Source organism: Oncorhynchus mykiss, chromosome 21 (genome assembly GCF_013265735.2).
Source record: "Oncorhynchus mykiss isolate Arlee chromosome 21, USDA_OmykA_1.1, whole genome shotgun sequence".
NCBI classification, from domain to species: Eukaryota; Metazoa; Chordata; class Actinopteri; order Salmoniformes; family Salmonidae; genus Oncorhynchus; species Oncorhynchus mykiss.
The window spans coordinates 34666075-34690074 of NC_048585.1; the positions used below are offsets into that span (position 1 = coordinate 34666075).

The 24000-nt window shown below is 41.3% G+C and overlaps 1 protein-coding gene across 8 annotated transcripts in view; it reads right to left on the reverse strand.

Moving 5' to 3' along the window:
• The window catches only part of LOC110500291 (lysine-specific demethylase 5A), a 76598-nt gene that overhangs the window by 4905 nt on the left and 47693 nt on the right, over positions 1–24000 (reverse strand). For 7 of the 8 annotated variants that reach the window (XR_005038585.1, XM_021577596.2, XM_021577595.2 and 4 more), the window contains exons 21-27: positions 17091–17247; positions 9720–9899; positions 8843–9406; positions 1906–2064; positions 1462–1590; positions 856–1000; positions 387–607 (exon numbers count right to left, since the gene is read on the reverse strand). Coding sequence is in view for 7 of the 8 variants with exons in the window: in XM_021577596.2 (XP_021433271.2) it covers positions 387–607; positions 856–1000; positions 1462–1590; positions 1906–2064; positions 8843–9406; positions 9720–9899; positions 17091–17247 (1555 nt within the window). In the remaining variant the exon portion in view is untranslated. The remainder of the gene's footprint in view (positions 1–386; positions 608–855; positions 1001–1461; positions 1591–1905; positions 2065–8842; positions 9407–9719; positions 9900–17090; positions 17248–24000) is intronic. The other variant, XM_021577594.2, reaches the window with a different exon arrangement.

A 24000-nucleotide genomic window follows, 5' to 3' on the forward strand; every position in this document is an offset into this window, starting at 1 on the left:
TCAAGTCAAGACCCTTGTGAGGATGACAAGCATGCAGATGAGCTTCCCTGAGACGGCTTCTGACAGTTTGTGCAGAAATTCTTTGGTTGTGCGGTTGTGGTAAAGAAATTAACATTAAATTCTCTGGCACAGCTCTGGTGGACAGTCCTGCAGACATCATGCCAATTGCACGCTCCCTCAAAACTTGAGACATCTGTGGCATTGTGTTGTGTGACAAAACTGCACATTATACTGGCCTTTAATTGTGCCCAGCACTAGGTGCACCTGTGTAATGATCATGCTTTTTAAATCAGCTTCTTGGTATGCCACACCTGTCACTTTACATGTTGCATTTATATTTTTGTTCAGTATAAAAATAAGTGTATAAACCAATGCCTCTCTCCTACCTCCATGACCTGTAGGAACCTCTCCTCAGAGGGAGGGTGTGTGGCCTCCAGGATCCTCCAGATGTGCTGGGTCTCGTCCAGGGACACCTCCAGCAGGTCCCCCACCAGCATCAGCTCCTCTAACTGGGTCTTGGCCGGGGGGGACAGCTCCAGCACAGGGGGCTCCAGGGAGCGAGGCACCAGGGGCGTCTTCCTGGGCTGCTTCCTGGGGGTACTCTGGTCTGGAGGTTAGAGGGGGAGAATGATTCATCAATCAACCAATGAAAACACACATTTACTCAATATCTACATGTATAGTTTAATGTAAGTAACTTGAAATTCTCATTTCTAAATAAGGTCCCAAAGACAATACACACAAGGAAACAATACTCCAGAACATAAAATTAATGACACATTTATAAATTACTATTTTTAAGTATAACAGGGAGAGAGAGTTTGCGTAGCCATAGATTATAATGCCATGTCTTACTCTGAGGGCAGGACTTGGATGCAGAGGAGTAGGCGTGTTCAGCGCAGAAAGAGGGGGTGGTGGGCCACATGTGACTGACTACTTCCTCTGACTTGACAGGGATCTCCTCATCACAAAACAGGTACGGCTTCACTTCACCTGGGTCCTGACACACACACACACACACACACGAGAGGCAGAGAGCTCGAGTGACAGCGAGAAAGTGGGGCAGGTGAGGACAATGCTAGAAAAGCAGGATTTGCTAAGTGCTGTCTTTGCATGAGATATATTGAATAGCAATGTTTTACTGGCTTTGTTATCAGCAGCTATACAGTAGTATTTGGTTTTATTTTAATTGATTCAACAGGTATTTTCGATATTTAAAACTTGAATACTTGAGAAAACTCTCCATTGGCCATGTTAAGTTCATGTTTGAAGTATCCCTATATTTCTGTTATTACGGGCTATCACTCTGTTATTAGTGCGCCTGCGCAGGAGTCACGGGGTTGATGAACCTGGCCTGAGTGAAATGGCGACCATGTAGTGTGCTAATATGGTTTAGTAAACGCTGTTAAACTGGAACCTTGTCGTGGTGTAATTTCGAGTTAACAAGCCACACCACAGTACCTTCATGTCGTAGCCATATGTTTCCCTGATGTCCTCGTCAGAGTCCGTCTCCTCGTCATCGTAGTCGACAGACTGGCGTGGCGACGCTGCCCTGCTGAACCCTGCCTGCTGGAACGTCTGGATGTGACCCTATGGAGAACAGACATCACAGTCATTCTGTTACTTCTCATCAGTAGTAATAACACTACCTTGGAACCAATCTCTGTTTTTCGCTCTCGAATGCACTGAACAAATAAGGAAGAGAAGGAGATGACCTGGAAAAAAAACACTTCAGTCTGTTCATCTTACTTACCTTATCCCTGAGCATCTTCTTTAGAGGAATGACTGGCCACGAGAGCCATATAGAGAGATAACGGCCAACTTTTACACTGGACGCCATGTTAGCGCCTACAAACTCTATACATGGATGGCTCTTAGTAGCATATGGCAGCAGTAATCTCTTACCTGCAGGTCAGGGTTTGCGGCTGCCTTCTGCAGCTCGGCGTTGATGATCTTCTCGGTCTTCTCCCGGGCAGCCTGTTCTACCATCTTCTGACTGAGCACCGACAGCTTGGCCAGGGCCGAGGACAGCTCGTTTGTAGCCAGGGCCTGCCTGGCGCGGTCCTGCAAGTAGAGAGGAGTTTGATTAATCGATTCCATTAATGAATAGAGAGGAGTTTAAATAAACAAGACTTTTGTTTGACTCAGAATATGTGGCTTTTGGGGCCTCCAGGGTGGCGCAGTGGTTAAGGGCGCTGTACTGCAGCGCCAGCTGTGCCATTAGAGTCCCTGGGTTCGCGCCCAGGCTCTGGCGTAACCGGCCGCGACCGGGAGGTCCGTGGGGCGACGCACAATTGGCCTAGCGTCGTCCGGGTTAGGGAGGGATTGGTCGGTAGGGATCTCCTTGTCTCATCGCGCACCAGCGACTCCTGTCGCAGTGCGCGCTAGCCAAGGTTGCCAGGTGCACGGTGTAGCCTCCGACACATTGGTGCGGCTGGCTTCCGGGTTGGATGCGCGCTGTGTTAAGAAGCAGTACGGCTGGTTGGGTTGTGTATCGGAGGACGCATGACATTCAGCCTTCGTCTCTCCTGAGCCCGTACGGGAGTTGTAGCAATGAGACAAGATAGTAGCTACTACAACAATTGGATACCACAAAATTGGGGAGAAAAAGGGGTAAAATTCAAAAAATAATAATAATGTAATCACCCTTGCAACTTCTTATTCTTCTTATTATGTTTTGCAAAATTGTATTTGATTCTGAAAACTTGTGTTGAACACAAAATATATGGAGTAAAAAGTACATTATTTGCTTTAGGAATGTAGTGAAGTAAAAGTTGTCCAAAATATAAACAGTAAAGTACAGATAACCCAAACAACTAAAATGTACTTTAAAGTATTTTTACTTAAGTACTTTGCACCACTACTTTTTACTCCTGACACCCAAAAGTACTTGTTTCATGTTGAATGATTAGCAGGACAGGAAAATTGTACAATTCACACACTTATCAAGAGAACATCCCTTGTCATCCCTACTGCCTCTGATCTGGCAGTCTCACTAAACACAAATGCTTTTTTGTAAATGAGTTGGAGTGTGCCCCTGGCTATCGGTAAATAACAACAAAAAAAACAAGAAAATGATGCCGTCTGGTTTGCTTCATATAAGGAAAGTGAAATAATTTATACTTTTGATACTTAAGTACACTACCCGTCAAAGGTTTTAGAACACCTACTCATTCAAGGGTTAGTATTTTATTTTTGCTATTTTCTACATTGTACAATAATAGTGAAGAAATCAAAACTATGGAATCATGTAGTACCTAAAAAAGTATTAAATCAAAAAATATTTTATATTTGAGATTCTTCAAATAGCCACACTTTGCCTTGATGACAGCTTTGCACACTCTTGGCATTCTCTAGACATGCTTCAACTGGAATTATTTTCCAACAGTCTTGAAGGAGTTCCCACATATGCTGAGTACTTGCTGGCTGCTTTTCCTTCACTCTGTGGTCCAACTCATCCCAAACCATCTCAATTGGGTTGAAGTCGGGTGATTGTGGAGGCCAGGTCATCTGATGAGGCACTCCATCACGCTCCTTCTTGGTCAAATAGCCTTTAAACAGCCTGGAAATGTGTTGGGTCATTGAAAAATAAAAGGACAGTCCCACTAAGTGCAAACCAGATGGGATGGCATATCGCTGCAAAATGCTGTGGTAGCCATGCTGGTTAAGTGGTTTAAATAAATAACTGACAGTGTCACCAGGAAAGCACCCCCACACCATAACACCTCCTAAATGCTTCACATGGGAAATACACATTCAGAGATCATCCTTTCACCCAGATCACGTCTCACACGGCAGTGTGAGAGACACGGCAGTTGGAACCAAAAATCTCCAATTTGGACTCCAGACCAATTCGACCACGAAGGCCTGATTCACAGTCTCCTCGGAACAGTTGATGTGTCTGTTACTTGAACTCTGAAGCATTTATTTGGGCTGCAATTTCTGAGGCTGATAACTCTAATGAACTTGTCCTCTGCAGCATAGGTCTCCCATTCCTGTGGCGGTCCTCATGAGAGCCAGTTTCATCATGGTGCTTGATGATTTTTGAAACTGCACTTGAAGAAACTTTCAAAGTTCTTGAAATTTTCCACATGGACTGACCTTCTTGTCTTCAAGTAATGGACTGTCATTTCTCTTTGCTTATTTGAGCTGTTCTTGCCATAGGGACTTTTTATTTTACCAAATAGGGTCATCTTCTGTACACCCCCCCCCTACCTTGTCACAACACAACTGATTGGCTCAAATGCATTAAGGAAAGAAATTCCACAAATGAACTTTTAAGAAGTCACACCTGTTAATTGAAATGCATTCCAGGTGACTACCTCATGAAGCTGGTTGAGAGAATGCCAAGAGTGTGCAAAGTTGTCATCAAGGCAAAGGGAGGCTACTTTGAAGAATCTAAAATATTAAATATATTTTGATTTGTTTAACCTCTCTTGGGAAGGGGGAGGTATTTTCACCTCCGGATGAAAAGCGTGCCCAAATTAAACTGCCTGCTACTCAGGCCCATAAGCTAGGATATGCATATAATTAGTGGATTTGGATATAAAACACTCTAAAGTTACCAAAACTGTTAAAATAATGTCTGTGAGCATAACAGAACTGATATGGCAGGCGAAAACCTGAGGAAAATCCAACCAGGAAGTACTATTATTTTGAAAGGCTGTTTTTCCATTGAAAGCCTATCCACCATACAAAGACTTAGGACCCAGTTCATGATCTCTGCGGCTTCCTCTACTTGTGGCCAGTCTTTTGGCATTGTTTCAGGCTTTTACTCTGAAAAATTGAGGGAGATACACCTTCAATGAGTGGACAGTGGAAAATTCCAGACATGAGCCAAGCGCATGATCGGGAGCCGCCTTTGTTTACCTTTTCTATTGACAAAGCTTTTGTCCAGTTTAAATATTAGATTATTTATGACAAAAACAACCTGAGAACTGATTTTAAACATCGTTTGACATGTTTCTGCTAACTTTTATTGTACTTAAAAAAAATAATAATAATGTGTCTGGACTTGTGCCCGCGCCTTGTGCATTTGAATTACTGGACTAAACACGCAAACAAAAAGGAGGTTTTTGGTCATAAAGAGGGACATTATCAAACAAAACAAACATTTATTGTCTAACATGGAGACCTGGGAGTGCCACCAGATGAAGAGGTAAGTGATTAACTTTAACTTTAACGCTATTTCTGACTTTTGTGACACCTCTCCTTGGTTGGAAAATGGCTGTATGGTTTTCTATGGTTAGGCGCTGACCTAACATAATTGTTTGGTGTGCTTTCGCCGTAAAGCCTTTTTGAAATCTGACACAGCGGTTGCATTAAGGAGAAGTTTATCTTTAATTGTATGTTTAACACTTGTATCTTTTATCAATGTTTATTATGAGTATTTCTGTAATTTGATGTGGTTCTCTGCACTTTCACCAGATGTTTGTTTTGAGACAATGCATTTCTGAACATAACGCACCAATTTCAAATGAGGTCTTTGGACATAAAGATGAACTTCATCGAACAAAACACACATTTATTGTGTAACATGAAGTCCTTTGAGTGCCATCTGATGAAGATCAAATGTTAGTGATTAATTTAATCGCTATTTCTGACTTTTGTGAGCCCTCTCCCTGGCTGGAAAATGGCTGTATGGTTTTCTGTGACTAGGTGCTGACCTAACATAATCGTTTGGTGTGCTTTCGCCGTAAAGCCTATTTGAAATCGGACACTGTGGCTGGATTTACAAGAAGTTTATCTTTAAAATGGTGTATAATACTTGTATGTTTGAGGAATTTGAATTATGGCATTTCTGTTGTTTTGAATTTGGCGCCCTGCAATTTCACTGGCTGTTGTCGAGGTGGGACGCTAGCTTGTACCAGACAGGTTGACATTTCTTTGGTTACTACATTTATTTATTTATTTAACCTTTATTTAACTTGGCAAGGGAGTTAACCTCTCTGCGCACGGAACCTGCTAGCTGGCTGAAATTCCACAACATACGGTGATTGCTACATAAATAGTCATATTAAACATTCATGAAAATACAAGTGTCTCACATGTATCGAAAGCCTAGAATCTTGCTAATCCAACTGCGTTGTCAGATTTAAAAAACGATGCGATTTGATTATCTGAGCATAGAGCCCCTTAAAAATAAAAATAAATTAACCAGCACAGGGGTAACAATCACAAACTGCATTAAAATAAATAATTTACCTTTGACGATCTTCGTCTGTTTGCACTTCCAATGCTCATCGTTACACAATGAATGATCTTTTGTTTGATAAAATAGGCTTTAAAAACTTAACACAAAACATTTTGTGAACCGCTTGTGTAGTGGATTCCGTCTCATTCCATTTTCGACGACACATTCCAGGTAAATCACCCACACAGAACGTGACGTGACGTGTTTGGTTTCACTGCAATCAACTGGTTTGTTTGTAACACAATCAAACCTGATGGGCCATTTCGCGGGACATATTGACTGAAAGAAACCGATTTGAAGACAACAAGTAATGACATCATTGTGCACCAATGATTTGCCCGTTGTTTCATTGATTGACTGTCTTTTAACCCAATGACCACTGATTGTCTAGAAATCTAGCTGGGTAGATAGCCAATGAGCTGGGCTAAACGGCAATACGCCGTTTATGTGTTGCAAGACCAACCCATGTAGTAAGCTCCAGCTTAAAGAGAGTCATGCGCTATTGAATATTCATTCCTGGAAGAAGCTACGCATATTACGCACTGCTTTGTTTGGTGAATGCGCAGATTCAGCTGTTTATCTATCAATCATTATGGTGACTAAGTCAGGGAAAGTTAAATCTAAGTTCAGATATACAGATGTACACACAACTTTAGAATAAATTGATTGGGAAGGTGAGACAGAGATTGTTGTAGGACGCTTCATTTAGCGATTGTGGAGGAATATTTTTTAACAGGAGAGGTTTGGACTGGTAAGTTCTTATCATGCTAATGCCCTTGTTTGAAATTAATAATATAAAATATTATTTGTGATTTTTTATTTATTTTAGAAGCAGTATATAAACATTTAATGTCATGAAATGCGAGATGCGTGTCTGCCGCCCCACCCCAACCCACATGAAATAGCTTATTTGAGGCTGTTGAGGAGAGGGCAGGACCACAACAATGGCCAAAGTGAAATGGAGACAGTAGATATAGCTGGTCTGTTGTAATATAATATGAGACAGTAGATCTAGCTGAAATGTCATAATATAAAAGAGACAGTAGATCTAGCAGGTAATAATAATATAATAATATATTCAACCTTCAACTCTCTATATATATCTGTTTATTATACCTGTTGATACAGGGCTCATATGTGAAACTATTCTAACTGAACATTTTCTTTCACAGTGACACTAACACAGAATGGGAGTCTTATCCGGTGTCCTGTGTGAATTTAAGTATGCTCTCTCTAATTCTCTCTTTCTCTCTCTCGGAGGACCTGAGCCCTAGGACCATGCGTCAGGACTACCTGGCATGATGACTCCTTGCTGTCCCCAGTCCACCTGGCCTTGCCGCTGTTCCAGTTTCAACTGTTCTGCCTGCGGCTATGGAACCCTAAACTGTTCATTTTTACTCTTGAGGTGCTGTCCTGTTGCACCCTCTACAACCACTGATCTCCACCCGGCACAGCCAGAAGAGGACTGGCCACCCCTCATAGCCTGGTTCCTCTCTAGTTCCTCTCTCTTCCTTCCTAGGTTTTTGCCTCTTGGGAGTTTTTCCTAGCCACCGTGCTTCTACACCTGCATTGCTTGCTGTTTGGGGTTTTAGGCTGGGGCTATATAAATAGATTTGATTTGATAGAGGACTGAGGGTCATCCAAATATTGAACGTTTGTAAATAGTTACCTATGTTATTTTGTAAATGTATATATTTACATTTTTCCATCTTTTTTTTAATCAATATTTTTCTTTTTCTTTGGGGGGGGGGGGGGGGGGGTTGTTAGAATAACATTTGGGCATTTTGTATATAGTTATTTGTTTCAAAATGTATACCTTCACTAACTTGGCCACTTGGGTACATTTGGGCTATTTGTGTGGGACACCTGGGTGCCCTCATGATAAATGTCATGTAGCACACTCATTTTGGAAGTTATCATTCTGAAACTTTGCACAAGTACTGTTGCCCTCTTATATTTTCCACTGAAATTGTCCCCATCATCCTATCTGAATGTTTGTTTTATCTTGTTCATTTTAAAGACGATACAAAAAGAAAAAAACATGTTTTTTTTCATTGTTTTATCTAAACCAGATCTATTGTGTGTTATTCTCCTACATTCAATTCACATTTACACAAACTTCAGAGTGTTTTCTTTCAAATGGTACCAAGATTATGCATATCCTTGGTTCTGTGCCTGAGCTACAGGCTGTTAGATTTGGGTATGTCTTCAGGCAGAAATTGCACAAAGTAGGGGGGGAGCTGCAAGAGGTTTTAAGAACAAATTCTTATTTTCAATGACGGCCTCAGAACAGTGGGTTAACAGCCTATTCAGGGGCAGAACGACAGATTTGTACCTTGTCAGCTAACCTTCCAGTTACTAGTCCAACACTAACCACTAGGCTACCCTGCCACTACATGATTACATATGTGTTATTTCATAGTTTTGATGTCTTCACTATTATTCTACAATGCAGAAACTAGTAAAAATAAAGAAAATGCTTGAATGAGCAGGTGTCTAAAACTTTTAAATGTCAAATGAAATACTTTCAGACTTTTAATCAAGTAGTATTTTACTGGGTGACTCACTTTTACTTGAGTCATTTTCTATTAAGGCATCTTTACTTTTACTCAAGTATAACAACTGAATACTTTTTCCACAACTGCCTACCTGCCAGCCCATGGCCCTCTCCGTCAGGCACTGTAGGGCCTCCCCTTCAGGCAGACGCACCGGCAGCTTCTGGAGGGACACCAGGAGAGACAGGATGGTCTCCAGACGCGGGCGACGTGACCGCTGGCATAACGGGCACAGGAATTTGGCCTCCTTGCTGTTGCCTTGGCTCCCGGCCGAGACCATGAGCTTCTTCTGTGAGCCCGCTTTCGGTAATGGCACGCAGGCTCCGTGGAACCAGTCCTTGCACAGTTCACACTGCAACATAAACCCACTGGCAGTTTTACGACACAGACAGAACTTGACCTCCTCGATGCGGTCAGACATGGCCATCTTAGCCAGGTTGGCAGCTCGGAGGGAGTGGATGGCCTCAACTTCTTTCTGCTCCTTGGATTTGAATGCCGCTACGACGATGGCCGGGTCACAGGCATCTTCATAACTCTCGTCAAGGTCGCCGAGACCCTCCAGGTCCAGACCCCTCTCCTTCTCAAGGAGCTCCTTGACTCGTCTGCGTTTGCTCTTGCTGTTGCCGTAGATACCAATATCTACATGCGGACTAAGGACCTAAGGAGAGACAACACACAGAGAATAGAGATTAGCACACATGCTATCTAACTACTAGTCCTATGATAATATTGGTCCTATTCTACCTACAGTATAGACAGATGGAATTCACAACAATCTGCATATGGTGGTCCGCCAACTTCTGCACCATTCTACATAGCTTAAGCAAATATATCATATTGCACTCTGGGGTCAGCATAGTCTGAAAGGGCTGCTTGGTTAGAAAAATATTTCAACCCACCATCACAGCGACATACTCATCCATGATTTCCCAATGCCTAGGTACAACCCAACTCAGGGTATTATTTCTTACCTGTAGCAGGGTGTAGGTTGAGTTCTTCTTGAGGAAGGTGCGTGCAGTCCTCTCCCTCCAGGCGCGGGCTGAGGCCACCTGGGATTCGACCTGGGGCAGGGGGTCCAGCCGGACGGGGATGGAGCGACCCCTCGCCAGCAGGCTCTCCAGCTGCTCCAGGTATGCATAGTTACTGCCACACTGAAGGGAGTGAGACATATGGGGGAAACATACAAGGAAATTAATTATTATCATCAATTGTTTTTTTAAATAAGTAATGCATCGCACAGTATGACCGTTCCCATTCACATGTATCATTCATGTTCTGACAACAAGATAAATGACAAACCTATCTAGTAACAATAACCATGTTCCCAACCAACTATTTAAATGAAAGTCAATTTCCGGTTGGATAAAAAATGTAAAACTCACGACAGGCCTGATGGAAACAGTATCATTGCCTGTAAACTTTGCAAATGTCGACAGAACATAAATACACTAGACGGGATAATTGTTTTGTCTGTAAAATAAATAAAAATGGGACAAATTCAGTGGAAATGCTGTCACAGTAAATAATATGGTTCTGTGGTCCTCCCACTATGACTTGGAAAATTATGCACACTGCACAGTTAATTTATTTAATCTGTAGAATAATAATGAACTTCAGAGGGTGGTGAATGTGCACAGTGATGAGCTTGATGCTTCTTTCCAATAAATATTGAGGGTCTTAATTTTATGCTGGTGGCATGATCTGAGCTTGGCTGTCAATAAATAAAAATGATCTCGCTCTTATCCATAACCTCATCATAAAGCCTACCCTCTGCTCTGTATCTGCGAGCTGTTGACAAGAGAGCACGTGCCAAAAAAACAGATGGGGCACATTTGCTGTTTCTCTCAGACTTTGTGGCAAAACCATTGACAGCGTTAAAAATTGGGATGGGAACACATCGCAGATCTGATTTTTTATTAGGTACAGTTGAAGTCGGAAGTTCACATACAGTTAGGTTGGATTCATTAAAACTCGTTTTTCAACCACTCCACAAATTTCTTGTTAAAACCTCGTGACTAGGGGGCAGTATTTTCATTTTTTGAAAAATAACGTTCCCAAAGTAAACGGGATATTTTGTCAGGACAAGATGCTAGAATATGCATATAATTGGCAGCTTAGGATAGAAAACACTCTAAAGTTTCCAAAACTGTCAAAATATTGTTTGTGAGTATAACAGAACTGATATTGCAGGCGAAAGCCTGAGAAAAATCCAATCCGGAAGTGCCTCATGTTTTGAAAGCTCTGCGTTCCAATGCGTCCCTATTGAGCAGTGAATGGGCTATCAACCAGATTACTTTTTCTACGTATTCCCCAAGGTGTCTACAGCATTGTGACATAGTTTTACGCCTTTATGTTGAAGAATACCCGTAATCGGCTACATTGTGTAAGTGGTCACCTGATGGCTCTCAGAGTGATTCTCGCATAAACTACAGGAGGTAGCCATTTTTCCAATCGGTCCTACTGAAAAACCAATTGTCCCGGTGGATATATTATTGAATAGATATTTGAAAAACACCTTGAGGGTTGATTATAAACAAATTTGCCATGTTTCTGTCTATATTATTGAGCTAATTTGGAATATTTTTCGCCGTTGTCGTCACCGCAATTTCCGGTCGGAACAAACGGAGCTATTTCACCTACAACATTTTTTTTTCTGGAAAAAAGGAACATTTGCTATCTAACTGGGAGTCTGAAGCTCATCAAAGGTAAACAATTTAATTTGATTGCTTTTCTGATTTCCGCGACCAAGTTACCTGCTGCTAGCTGGACAAAATGCTATGCTAGGCTATCGATAAACTTACACAAATGCTTGTCTAGCTTTGGCTGTAAGCATATTTTGAAAATCTGAGATGACAGGCTGATTAACAAAAGGCTTAGCTGTGTCTCAATATGTTTCACTTGTGATTCTCATGACTAGGGAAATTTTCTAGTAATATTTATGTCCGTTGCGTTATGCTAATTAGTGTCAGTCGATGATTACGCTCCCGGATCCGGGATGGGGTGTCACTAGAGGTTAACAAACTATAGTTTTGGCAAGTCGGTTAGGACATCTACTTAGTGCATGACAAGTAATTCTTCCAACAATTGTTTACAGACAGATTATTTCACTGTATCACAATTCCAGTGGGTCAGAAGTTAACATTCACTAAGATGACTGTGCCTTTAAACAGCTTGGAAAATTTCAGAAAATTGTGTCATGGCTTTTGAAGCTTCTGATAGGCTAATTGACATCATTTGAGTCAATTGGAGGTGTACCTGTGGATGTATTTCAAGGCCTACCTTCAAACTCAGTGCCTCTTTGCTTGACACTATGGGAAAATCTAAATAAATCAGCCAAGACCTCAGAAATATAATTGAATCCTACAGATGAAGAACCATATATGTGACATAAAAAAAAAGAAGAGATATACATGAAAAATCATTATTGGACACCCTTTTTCTATAGTGAACCGGTTTCACAAGCTTTCCACGCACTAATTAACAATCATTTTAAATTTAAAAATAGGCTCTCGTGGAATAACCGTTTATGTGCACCACTCAGAATGGACGGACAAGCGCACAACCTTTCTGTTGCTGATGAAAATCGCAGAAATGTGGGAAAGAAACGTAAAACAAAACTAAAAGAATGGAAAGACAGGCAAAGGAAGATCTTACGGGATGCGGGAAAACCCTATACAAATCGTAAGGGTCAAGAAGAAAACAGGGAAAAGCTGTCCAAAAGAGGTATGTGGAAGAACCGTATATCAAACAATCAAGCTAGCTAGCTATAGAGTACAGTAACTAACATGTATGTTCTGGGTTGTCTAATTTGTAACTATAGAGAAAACATATTAGCTAAAGTTCATTGGCTACTAACTCATACATTATCGTTACAAATGTTATTGCTAGATTATAGAAGAAACTTTTTCTCCATCCACCGGATGATTCGACATGGCTACAGTAGCTAGCTAGTTAAACTGTATCCTGCAGGGAAGAGCGTGTTCCACGACGTGCAGAAAGGATTGTGGAAAGTTGACTGATGAGCGCAAGCTGCATCTGTTCAACAGTTTCTACACGGTCCCATACGAGAAACAACAAGCGTTGATTCTCTCTGGCTTAGAACAGGTTAGAAATAAGACAAAACGCCTATTATTATAATAGCTATATTGAACACTTGCATAGTTTAACTTTGACAGTAATGATACGTACATTAACGTTAACTCTAAAAGTGCAATGTTACACAATGGTGCAATATAAACTCATTCTGTGTATAGATTGGGAGTGTGTGAAAGATGGAGGTCCTGATCAAGCAATATCCTGAATGTGCTACAGTATATTAAATTCTGAATTCATCATTGTCAATTTTTATTGCAGCATGAGGTGAAACGGAGACGTAAACCTGAGGAGAACAAACGACGGAAACAAACCTTCAAATACCATGTACAGCAAGCAGGCCAGAGATTGAATGTGTGCAGGGTCACTTTCATGTCTATGTTCCAGCTAACCAACAGCCGTCTTCAGGCAAGTGAAAATATGAATTAATGTCTATATGAATATCAATTACAAACATATTGTATTCTCTGTACTAGTTTTTAATAACCTGCTAATTGAAATGTAATTGTTTTTGTCAGGTAATTCAGGAAAAGTTAGCTGAGGCAGGTGAGGTTGCAAGGTCTCCAGATCAGGCTACTGAGGCTAGGTCTCCTTTAGAAGATGGAAGAGGGAAGCATAGCAATAGGTAATGCGCTATGGATTCCAGCCTGGATTATTTCGCTATATCAGTACAAACAATCTTCTAAACATTAACATAGAGTATCGAATGGATGAATAGCGAATTCTGAAACAAAAATATACAAATGTTTATTACTTTTAAACAAAATGGTAACTAAACTGTCCAACTACCACCTGAGCATTGAGGACTGAGTGCCAATTACCTTCCCCCTCCCACCGGACAGCACTGGCCTAATTCTCGCCGCCCTACAGGACCCTACGGCCACAAACGGCAATGGCGTGACCGGGATTTGTACCCCGGTTATAGCGACACAGTTGCACTCTAAGGCAGGTCCCTAGACCATTGAGAGAATACAAGTTTAACAACATCTTGTTGTCTCCTTTACAGGCCACATCGGATACATACTACAGTGAAAGAGGGCGTCAAAGGAGCACATTCTATCTTTCCCAAGAACCCAGAACCACTACTCTCGGATGAAGGGGGATGTACACAGAATACTTCAGCCCTGATCTGAATTTGTTGCTGATGATACTTGAAGCACAACCAGCAAAACCATTCAAGGTGATGAGGATGCAATGTGAAGACTTCAGGCACCTCCCTGATTCTGTCCTCAAGCGACCAGCTGGACTACAGATCACCTCAGTGAGGTGGTTAAAAGTCACAGGTATTGCACAGAGAATAGTTCACTAACATCCCATCAACATGCAACATGTTATTCTAACAATAAAATATTTTTATAAATCACTGCAGAGTGAATAATTTGTTGTTAAACCAAGCTACATAATTAACCGTTTTTTTCTGTCAGTTTATGATCCCCTGAACCTGTATAGTGTGTTGAATCTGAATACATTTCAGAAGACATGTCACCCCTATTGTAGGAAATTAAATGTATAGTAGGTGTTTTCTATGTGAATCAATTTGTGTATGATTTGAACCAGCACAATATATTGAATTAATTTAATTTTAAGATGTTGTTCCTAGTGTAGAAAATGTTATGTACAATGTGTTCTGTTGAATTATTTTGTGTGTGATCATGTGAACCTTTTTTAATCTGAATGAATTAAAAACAAATAAGTCATCACATACAGTATGAGAGTATTCATTTGATCTTGTTTCACATTTTTTAATTCATTACAATATACAGTACGTCTCTCTGTCACCACATTTAGCATTAACTCTAAGCAGTTAATACTTATTTACTGCTGTCACCTCAGCACAGAAGGACATTTCTTGCCTTTAGCATGGGTTTAACGCAATTCAAAACTTAATTGCTGATCATAGTGTTAAATGCAAAGAGAATGGTTTTCTGAACGTTTTGTAATATTGACCTTAGGGACCTGCATATTGGTACATCACATTGATCCATATTTGATATTTACAAGTTGTGCTTGTTTTGATTGAAATCATTTAATTGTATTCTATTTTTGTAGTTATTCACATTGAGGGCTTCATTTTAAATGAGACTAAGATTTCATGACTCAACTTTTAAGAAAAGTCATCAGTGCTAAAGTTGATAGACCACCTTTAAATGAACCTCTATACAAATGAATTAACTACATATTGCATTTAAGTTATTTACATGAAGGGCATCTGTACTTGAAAGTACTTAAAACATCATATCAGGTGTTAAAAAAGGACATCTTACAGGAGTCAAGCAAAATGTCACATATACTGTTCTTAAACAAACTGAAATCATCACTGGAGATATACTGTTCTTCCACATTCTAAAAATTAAAACGGCAATAAAAAAAGTATTTTTTGAAATAACAAAAAATATCAATTGTTGTTGGAAGATATGGGTATGGTGAATTATTTGTCAACCATAAAACACCTAATGTGGTACACACTAATAATATAAAAATAACTGATTATCTTAAAATGGAAAAACTGTCACATATGGTTCTTCGTCTGTAGGATTCAATTGTAGACCTCCACAAGTCTGGTTCATCCTTGGTAGCAAATTCCAAACACCTGAATGTACCACGTTAATCTGTACAAACAATAGTACACAGTATAAACCCCATGGTACCATGCAGCGTTCATACCGCTCAGGAAGGAGACGCGTTCTGTCTCCTAGAGATGAACGTACTATGGTGCGAAAAATGCAAATCAATCCCAGAACAGCAGCAAAGGACCTTGAAGATGCTGGAGGAAACAGGTACAAAGGTATCTATATCCACAGTAAAATGAGTCCTACATCGACATAACCTGAAAGGTCACTCAGCAAGGAAAAAGCCACTGCTCCAAAAACGCCATAAAAAAAGCCAGACTACGGTTTGCCACTGCACATGGGGACGAAGACCATACTTTTTGGAGAATTGTCCTCTGGTCTGATGAAACAAAAATAGAACTGTTTGGCCATAATGACCATCGCTATGTTTGGAGGAAAAAGGGGGAGGCTTGCAAGCCGAAGAACACCATCCCAACCGTGAATCACGGGGTGTCAGCATCATGTTGTGGGGGTGCTTTGCTGCAGGAGGGACTGGTGCACTTCACAAAATAGATGGCGTCACGAGGTAGGAAAATTATGTGGATTTCGTGAAGCTACATCTCAAGACTTCAGTCATGAAGTTAAAGCTTGATCGCAAATGGGTCTTCCAAATGGACAATGACCCCAAGCTTACTTCCAAAGTTGTGGCAAAATGGCTTAAGGACAACAAAGTCAAGGTATTGGAGTGGCCATCACAAAGCCCTGACCTCAATCCTATTGAAAATGTGTGGGCAGAACTGAAAAGGCGTGTATGAGCAAGGAGGCCTACAAACCTGACTCAGTTACACCAGCTCGGTCAGGAGAAATGGGCCAAAATTCACCCAACTTATTGTGGGAAACTTCTGACCCACTGGGAATGTGATGAAAGAAATGAAAGCTGAAATGAATCACTCTACTCTTATTCTGACATTTCACATTCTTAAAATAAAGTGGTGATCCTAACTGACCTAAGACAGGGAATTTTTACTAGGATTAAATGTTAGGAATTGTGAAAAACGGAGTTTAAATGTATTTGGCTAAGGTGTGTGTAAACTTCCGACTTCAACTGTGAATGAAAAGTTGTGCTTTTTATTTGCACTACGTCATTAAGCAGTTTCAGTTTGCTGGAAACAGACCTTTGCTGGTAAAATGTGCATATATTTTGGTGTTCCAATATTAGAATATTAGTCGTCGTCCCCCAATTCCGTGATATCCAATTGGTAGTTTACAGTCTTGTCTCATCGCTGCAACTCCTGTACGGACTTCGTACAGCTGGCGACCGACGTCAGTCGCTAGAGTGCGATGGGACAAGGAAATCCCGGCCGGCCAAACCCTCCCCTAAACCCGACGATACTGGGCCAATTGTGTGCCGCCTCATGGTTCTCCCTGTCACGGCCAGCTGTGACGCAGTCTAGGATCAAACCCGGGGCTGTAGTGAGGCCTCAAGAACTGCGACTGCAGTGCCACTAGGGATGCCCCCGCTTGAAAATCTTTCGACAAATTGATGGAAACATAGCTAATGTAAGCTTCTAACAAATGAGCAGGCCATTCCGTTGCGTATAAACAGAGCTGAGCACATCAAAGACAAATATTGAGAGATGCCCGTATATCCTGTAGCTACATCTATATACATCACAAATTGAATCTATACTTAGTAATTACCGTGCGACGCGACACTACCTGAATGGCATCCACCTTGGCACTCCACTCCTTGGCCTTGTGCAGAGCCTCTCGGAGGGCCAGGACGTTGGGCAGGTAGGCTGGTATGTTCCTGGCCTCTATCATGATGCTCTCCAGGGTTAGCATGCTGTGCCGAGGCCTGGGGGAGGAAAGCGACAAGAAATAATGGATTTAGAGAAATTCATCATCTCACAGCTACAGGCATCCTTTGATGCAATATGCTAAACAGGAATTGGGTCACGTTCAGAAGGGATAAAACCTTTTGAAACCAAGTGGTACTACCTGAACTTGTCCAGTAAGAAGACCGATTTGCCCAACATTTTTGCGAAGGTGTAACCTATTTAACACGACCCAAGCATATAACACCAAAGCTAAAGGCATATGCTGTAAACGAGAGATATATATGTATTGATATGTATTATTGGGTGTATGGTTCATGATTAACGAGTCATGGTGTAATTGTAACAACTTACAGGAATTCAAGTCCTTTTGTTCACCTAACCTCGAAATCCTCAATCAAATGCCAACCGTATTATCTCCCAAGAGAAATCCTCGGTTATCGTAACAGCCGTGTACATCCCCCCACAAGCAGATACCAAGACGACCAAAAAGGAACTTCACTGGACTTTATGCAAACTGGAAAACATATATTCTGAGGCTGCATTTATTGTTGCTGGGGATTTTAACAAAGCTGAGAACAAGGCTACCTAAATTCTATCAGCATATCGATTGCAGTACACAAGTGAGTAACATACTCGATCACCGCTACACTAACTTCCGTAATACATACAAGGCCCTTCCCCGCCCTCCTTTTTGCAAATCTGACCATGAATCCATTGGGAAGCACCCGTGCTTAGGTCTATTCAACGCTGGTCTGACCAATCGGATTCCACGCTTCAAGATTGCTTTAATCACATGGACTGGGATATGTTCTGGGTAGCCTCGGTGAGCGAGTTTATAAGGAAGTGTATAAGAGATGTTATACCCACTGTGACTATTAAAACCTTCCCGAACCAGAAACTGTGGATTGATGGCAACATTCGCGCAAAAATGAAGACACGTACCGCATTTAATCATGGCAAGGCGACTGGAAAAATAGCTGAATACAAACAGCGTAGTTAGTCCCTGCGTAAGGCAATAAAACAAGCAAAGAGTCCGTATAGAGACGAAGTGGAGTTGCAATTCAATGCCTAAAACACGAGATGTATGTGCAGGGTTCACAATCACGGATACAAAAAAAAAGCAAGCCCCGTCGTGGACATCGACGTCTTGCTCCCAGACAAATTAAAACGACTTTGTTGCACGCTTTGAAGACAATACAGTGCCACCGACACAGCCCGCTACCAAAGACTGTGGGCACTCCTACGTGAGTAAAACATGAAAATGTGTTAACTCTCGCAAGGCAGCCGGCCCAGACCACATCCCTAGCCGCATCCTCAGAGCATGCGCAGACCAGTCTCTTGTCCCCAAATGCTTCAAGATGGGAACAGGAACAATGGTGGCCAAGAACGCTAAGTGAACTAAATGACTATGAGTGTACCACTCACTTCTTTCATCATGATCACTTCCACCCTACTTTTCACACCACTAGAATTTGCTTACAGCCCCAATAAGTCCACAGACGATGCAATCGCCATCACACTGAACACTGCCCTATCCCATCTGGACAAGCGGAATACCTATGTAAGAATGCTGTTCATTGACTATAGCTCAGCACTCAACACCATAGTACCCTCCAAACTCATCATTAAGCTCGAGAACCTGGGTCTCGACCCCACCCTGTGCAACTGGATCCTGGACTTCCTGATAGTCCGCCCCCAGGTGGTGAAGGTAGGAAACAACATATCCACTCCGCTGATCCTCAACACTGGGGCACCACAAGGGTGTGTTCCCAGCCCTCTCCTGTACTCCCTGTTCACCCACGACTGCGTAGCGAAGCACGCCTCCAACTGAATCATCAGGTTTGCAGACGACACTACAGTGGTAGACCTGATTACCAACAACGACGAGACAGCCTACAGGGAGGTGGTGAGGGCACTTGGAGGGCGGTGTGAGGAAAATAACCTCTCACTCAATGTCAGCAAAACAAAAAGAGATGATTGTGGACTTCAGGAAATCGCGGAGGGAGCATCCCCCATATCCACATCGACAGTAGTGGAGAAGGAGGAAAGTTAAGTTCCTCGGCGTACACATCACAGAGAAACTGAAATGGTCCACGCACACAGTCAGTGTGGTGAAGAAGGTGCAACAGCACCTCTTCAACCTCAAGAGGCTGACATTTTTTGGGCTTGTCACCCAAAACCGTGACAAACTTTTACAGATGCACAATCGGGAGCTTCCTATCGGGCTGTATCACAGCCTGGTACGGCAACTGCACCACCCACAATAGCAGGGCTCTCCAGAGGGTAGTGCGAGTCTGCACAACACATCTCCTGGGACAAACTACCTGCCCTCCCGGACACCTACAACACATGTCACCGGAAGGTAAAAAAGATTATCAAGGACAATAACCACCCGAGCCACTACCTGTTCACCCCACTTCCATCCAGACGGCAAGGTCAGTACAGGTGCATCAAAGCTGGGACAGAGCAATAGAAGCTGTTTTTCAATCTCAAGGCCATCAGATTGTTAAACAGCCAGACCGAGCACAGAGGCGGCTGCCAACCTACAGACTTAATATCATTGGCCACTTTAATAATGCCCTTTTAAGAATGTAGATATTACATATCTCACATTACTCATCTCATATGTACACTACTGTCCAAAAGTTTGGGGTGACTTAGAAATGTCCTTGTTTTTGAAAGAAAAGCACATTTTTTGCCCATTAAAATTTCAAATTGATCAGAAATACAGTGTAGACATTGTTAATGTTGTAGCTGGAAACAGATTTTATGGAATATCTACATAGGAGTACAGAGGCCCATTATCAGAAACCATCACTCCAATGGCACGTTGTGTTAGTTAATTCAAGTTTATCATTTTAAAAGACTAATTGATCATTAGAAAACCTTTATGCAATTATGTTAGCACAGCTGAAAACTGTTGTCCTGATTAAAGAAGAAATAAAACTGGCCTTCTTTAGACTAGTTGAGTATCTGGAGCATCAGCGTTTGGGGCTTCGATTACAGGCTCAAAATGCCCAGAAACATAGAACTTTCTTCTGAAACTCAGTCTATTCTTGTTCTGAGAAACAAAGGCTAGTCCATGGAGGGCGGAGTACAACGCTGTGTACTTCTCCCTTCACAGAACAGCGCAAACTGGCTCTAACCAGAATAGAAAGAGTGGGAGGCCCGGTGCACAACTGAGCAAGAGGACAAGTACATTAGTGTCTCTCGTTTGAGAAACAGACGGCTCACAAGTCCTCAACTGGCAGCTTGATAAAATAGTTCCCGCAAAACACCAGTCTCAATGTCAACAGTAAAGAGGCGACTCCGGGATGCTGGCCTTCTAGGCAGAGTTGCAAAGAAAAAGCCATATCTCAGACTGGCCAATAAAAAGAAAATATTAAGATGGGCAAAATAACAGACACTGGACAGAGGAAGATAGGAAAAAAGTGTCATGCTCTGACAAATCTAAGTTAAGGTGTTGGGATCACAAAGTAGAACATTTGTGAGACGCAGAAAACAATGAAGATGCTAGAGGAGTGCAAGACACCATCTGTCAAGCATGGTGGAGGCAATGTGACGTCTGGGGGTGCTTTGGTGGTGGTAAAGTGGGAGATTTGTACAGGGTAAAAGGGATCTTGAAGAAGGCTATCACTACATTTTGCAACGCAATGCCATAACCTGTGGATGGCGCTTAATTGGAGCCAATTTCCTCCTACAACAGGACAACCGCTCCAAACTACACAATAACTATTTAGGGAAGAAGCAGTCACAGTCAGCTGCTATTCTGTCTATTATGGAGTGGCCAGAACAGTCACCGGATCTCAACCCTGTTGTGGGAGCAGCTTGATCGTAAGAAGTGCCCATCAAGCTAATCGAATTTGTGGGAGGTGCTTCAGGAAGCATGGGGAGAAATCTCCTCAGATTACTTCAACAAATTTGACAACTAGAATGCCAAAGGTCTGCAAGGCTGAAATTGCTGCAAACGGAGGATTCTTTGATGAAAGCAAAGTTTGAAGGACACTATTATATCAATTAAAAATCATTATTTATAACCTTGCCAACATCTTGACTATATTTCCTATTCATTTTGCAACTCATTTCATATATGTTTTCATGGAAAACAAGGGCATTTCTAAGTGAACCCAAACTTTTGAATGGTAGTGTAAATCAGAGGTCGACCGATTAATCGGAATGGCCGATTAATTAGGGCCGATTTCAAGTTCTCATAACAATCGGAAATCGGTATTTTTGGGCGCCGATTAAAAAAAAATATATATATATATACACACACACACCTTTATTTAACTAGGCAAGTCAGTTAAGAACACATTCTTATTTCAAATGACGGCCTAGGAACGGTGGGTTAACTGCCTCTTTCAGGGGCAGAACAACAGATTTTCACCTTGTCAGCTCGGGGGATTTATTTAATCTTTATTTAACCAGGAAGGGCTCATTGAGATTAAAATCTCTTTTTCAAGAGCACCCTGGCCAAGATAGGCAGCACCAAGTCATTACAAAAAAATTACAGACAGGCAACAGAAAAACTACAAGTAATCTTGTAAAACCCATTGAATTCACAAGAGTATATCACAGCAAATTAAAAACATTGACAGGTCAGGGAATCAGCCTCAAAATCCTTCATCAGTGATTTAAAAACACCAATCGGGACAAGTTCTTCCAGTTTAAAAGTATTTTGTAAGGTGTTCCAAGACGATGGCGCAGAGTACATAAAAGCCCTTTTACCAAATTCAGTTCGGACATTTGGAACAGTTAGCAGGATAAAGTCCAGCATACGAAGAGAGTACCCACCACATTTTTTAACAATAAAAATGCACAAATAAAAAAGGTAGTAAACCCCAATGGCTTTGTAAATAAAAGTATACCAGTGACTGAGCCTACGAGTGACTAGAGAAGGCCAGCCAACCCTGGTATTCAAAGTGCAGTGGTGCGTAAGGGTTTTGCAGTTTAAAATAAATCTCAAAGTGCCATAGTAAAGAGTGTCAATTGATCTCAAACACTGAGCGGAAGCATTAATGTATAAAATATCCCCATAGTCTAGTAAAGCCATAAATGTAGCTGATACTAGCCTCCTTCTGGCTTCAAAAGAAAAACAGGCCTTATTCCAAAAATAAAATCCCAATTTCAGCTTCATTTTTTTTGTAAGTTGTTGAATATGCAATTTAAAAGAGAGGCCGTCATCAATTAAAATTCCAATATATTTATATGAGGTTACAACCTCAATCTCTTGCCCTGACAGGTGAAAGGTTCAGAGGTCTATTTCTTGCATTAGTTCCCAGTATTGAGGATAAGCTTCAATTGACACAAGGTATTTTGAACCGTATAAAAAGCAGTTTGCATGTTCTGGAAAGCTTTTGTAAGAGACGAGGCACAACAGTAAATAACAGTATCATCAGCATAAAAATGAAGTTGTGCATTTGACATTTATGTCTAAATCATTTATATAAATAGTGAATAAGAGAGGACCAAGTACAGAGCCTTGGGGCACACCATTCAAGACAGACAATTTCACAGACATAAGCCCACCAAATTGAGTGCACTGAGTTCTATCAGACAGATAGTTATCAAACCATGCAACTGCACACTCCGAAAGACCTACACTCGACAATCTCTGCCTTAGTATAGCATGATCAACTGTATCAAAAGCCTTAGAGAAATCAATAAAAAGTGACACAGTGCTGTTTGTCAATGGCTTCAGCGATATCATTTAAAACCTTCATGGCTGCTGTAATTGTGCTATGCTTCTTCCTGAAGACCCATTGGTACATTGATAAAATAGAGTTAGTAAATAACAACTCTTTTAGCTGTTCACTTACAAGGGTTTCAAGTATTTTCACCAGGGGTGACAGCTTTGAGATTGGCCTATAATTATTTAAAAGAGTTGGATCTCCCCCTTTTCAATTTTTAGGGATAGGGGGCAGCATTTTCACTTTTGGATGAATTGGTGCCCAAATTGAAGGGCCTCCTACTCTGTCCCAGATGATAATATATGCATATTAGTATTATTATTATTATTGGATAGAAAACACGCTGAAGTTTCTAAACCTGTTTGAATTATGTCTGTGAGTATAACATAACTCATATGGCAGGCAAACTTCCAAACAGGAAGTGAGAATTCTGAAAAGGGTCAATGTGAAAGTCATCGCCTATTCAATTCCCTGTAATTTATGGATCTGTTTGCACTTCATACGCCTTCCACTAGATGTCAATAGTCAGTAAAACATGGAATGAAGCCTCAAGTGTGATGTGGGGCCGGTTCCTGGTCACGCGCACTAGTCATGGAATGGCAATGTGTGCCATTACTTATACAGACATGAAGAAATGCTCCGGTTGGAGCGTTATTGGATACATATGATAACAACATCCTGAAGATTGATTCTCTACTAAGTTTGACCAGTTTATTCGACTTGTAATTTAACTTTTTGAAGTTTTCGTCCGACGTTTGCCTTCACTTGCACCAGTGTTTGGACACATGTACTACACATGCTAGCTAAAGTTGCTAATTTGACATAAGTAATGGACATTATCGAACAAAAAAAAAATGTATTGTGGAAATAGGATTCCTGGCATTGCATTCTGATGAAGATAATCAAATGGAATATTTATGATGTAATTTCGTATTTCTGTTGACTCCAACATGGAGGAGAAATGTTATTTATATTTGAGTGCCGTCTCAGATTATTGCATGGTGTGCTTTTTACTAAAGTTTATTTTACATCTGACACAGCGGTTGCATTAAGAACCAGTGTATCTTTAATTATATGTAA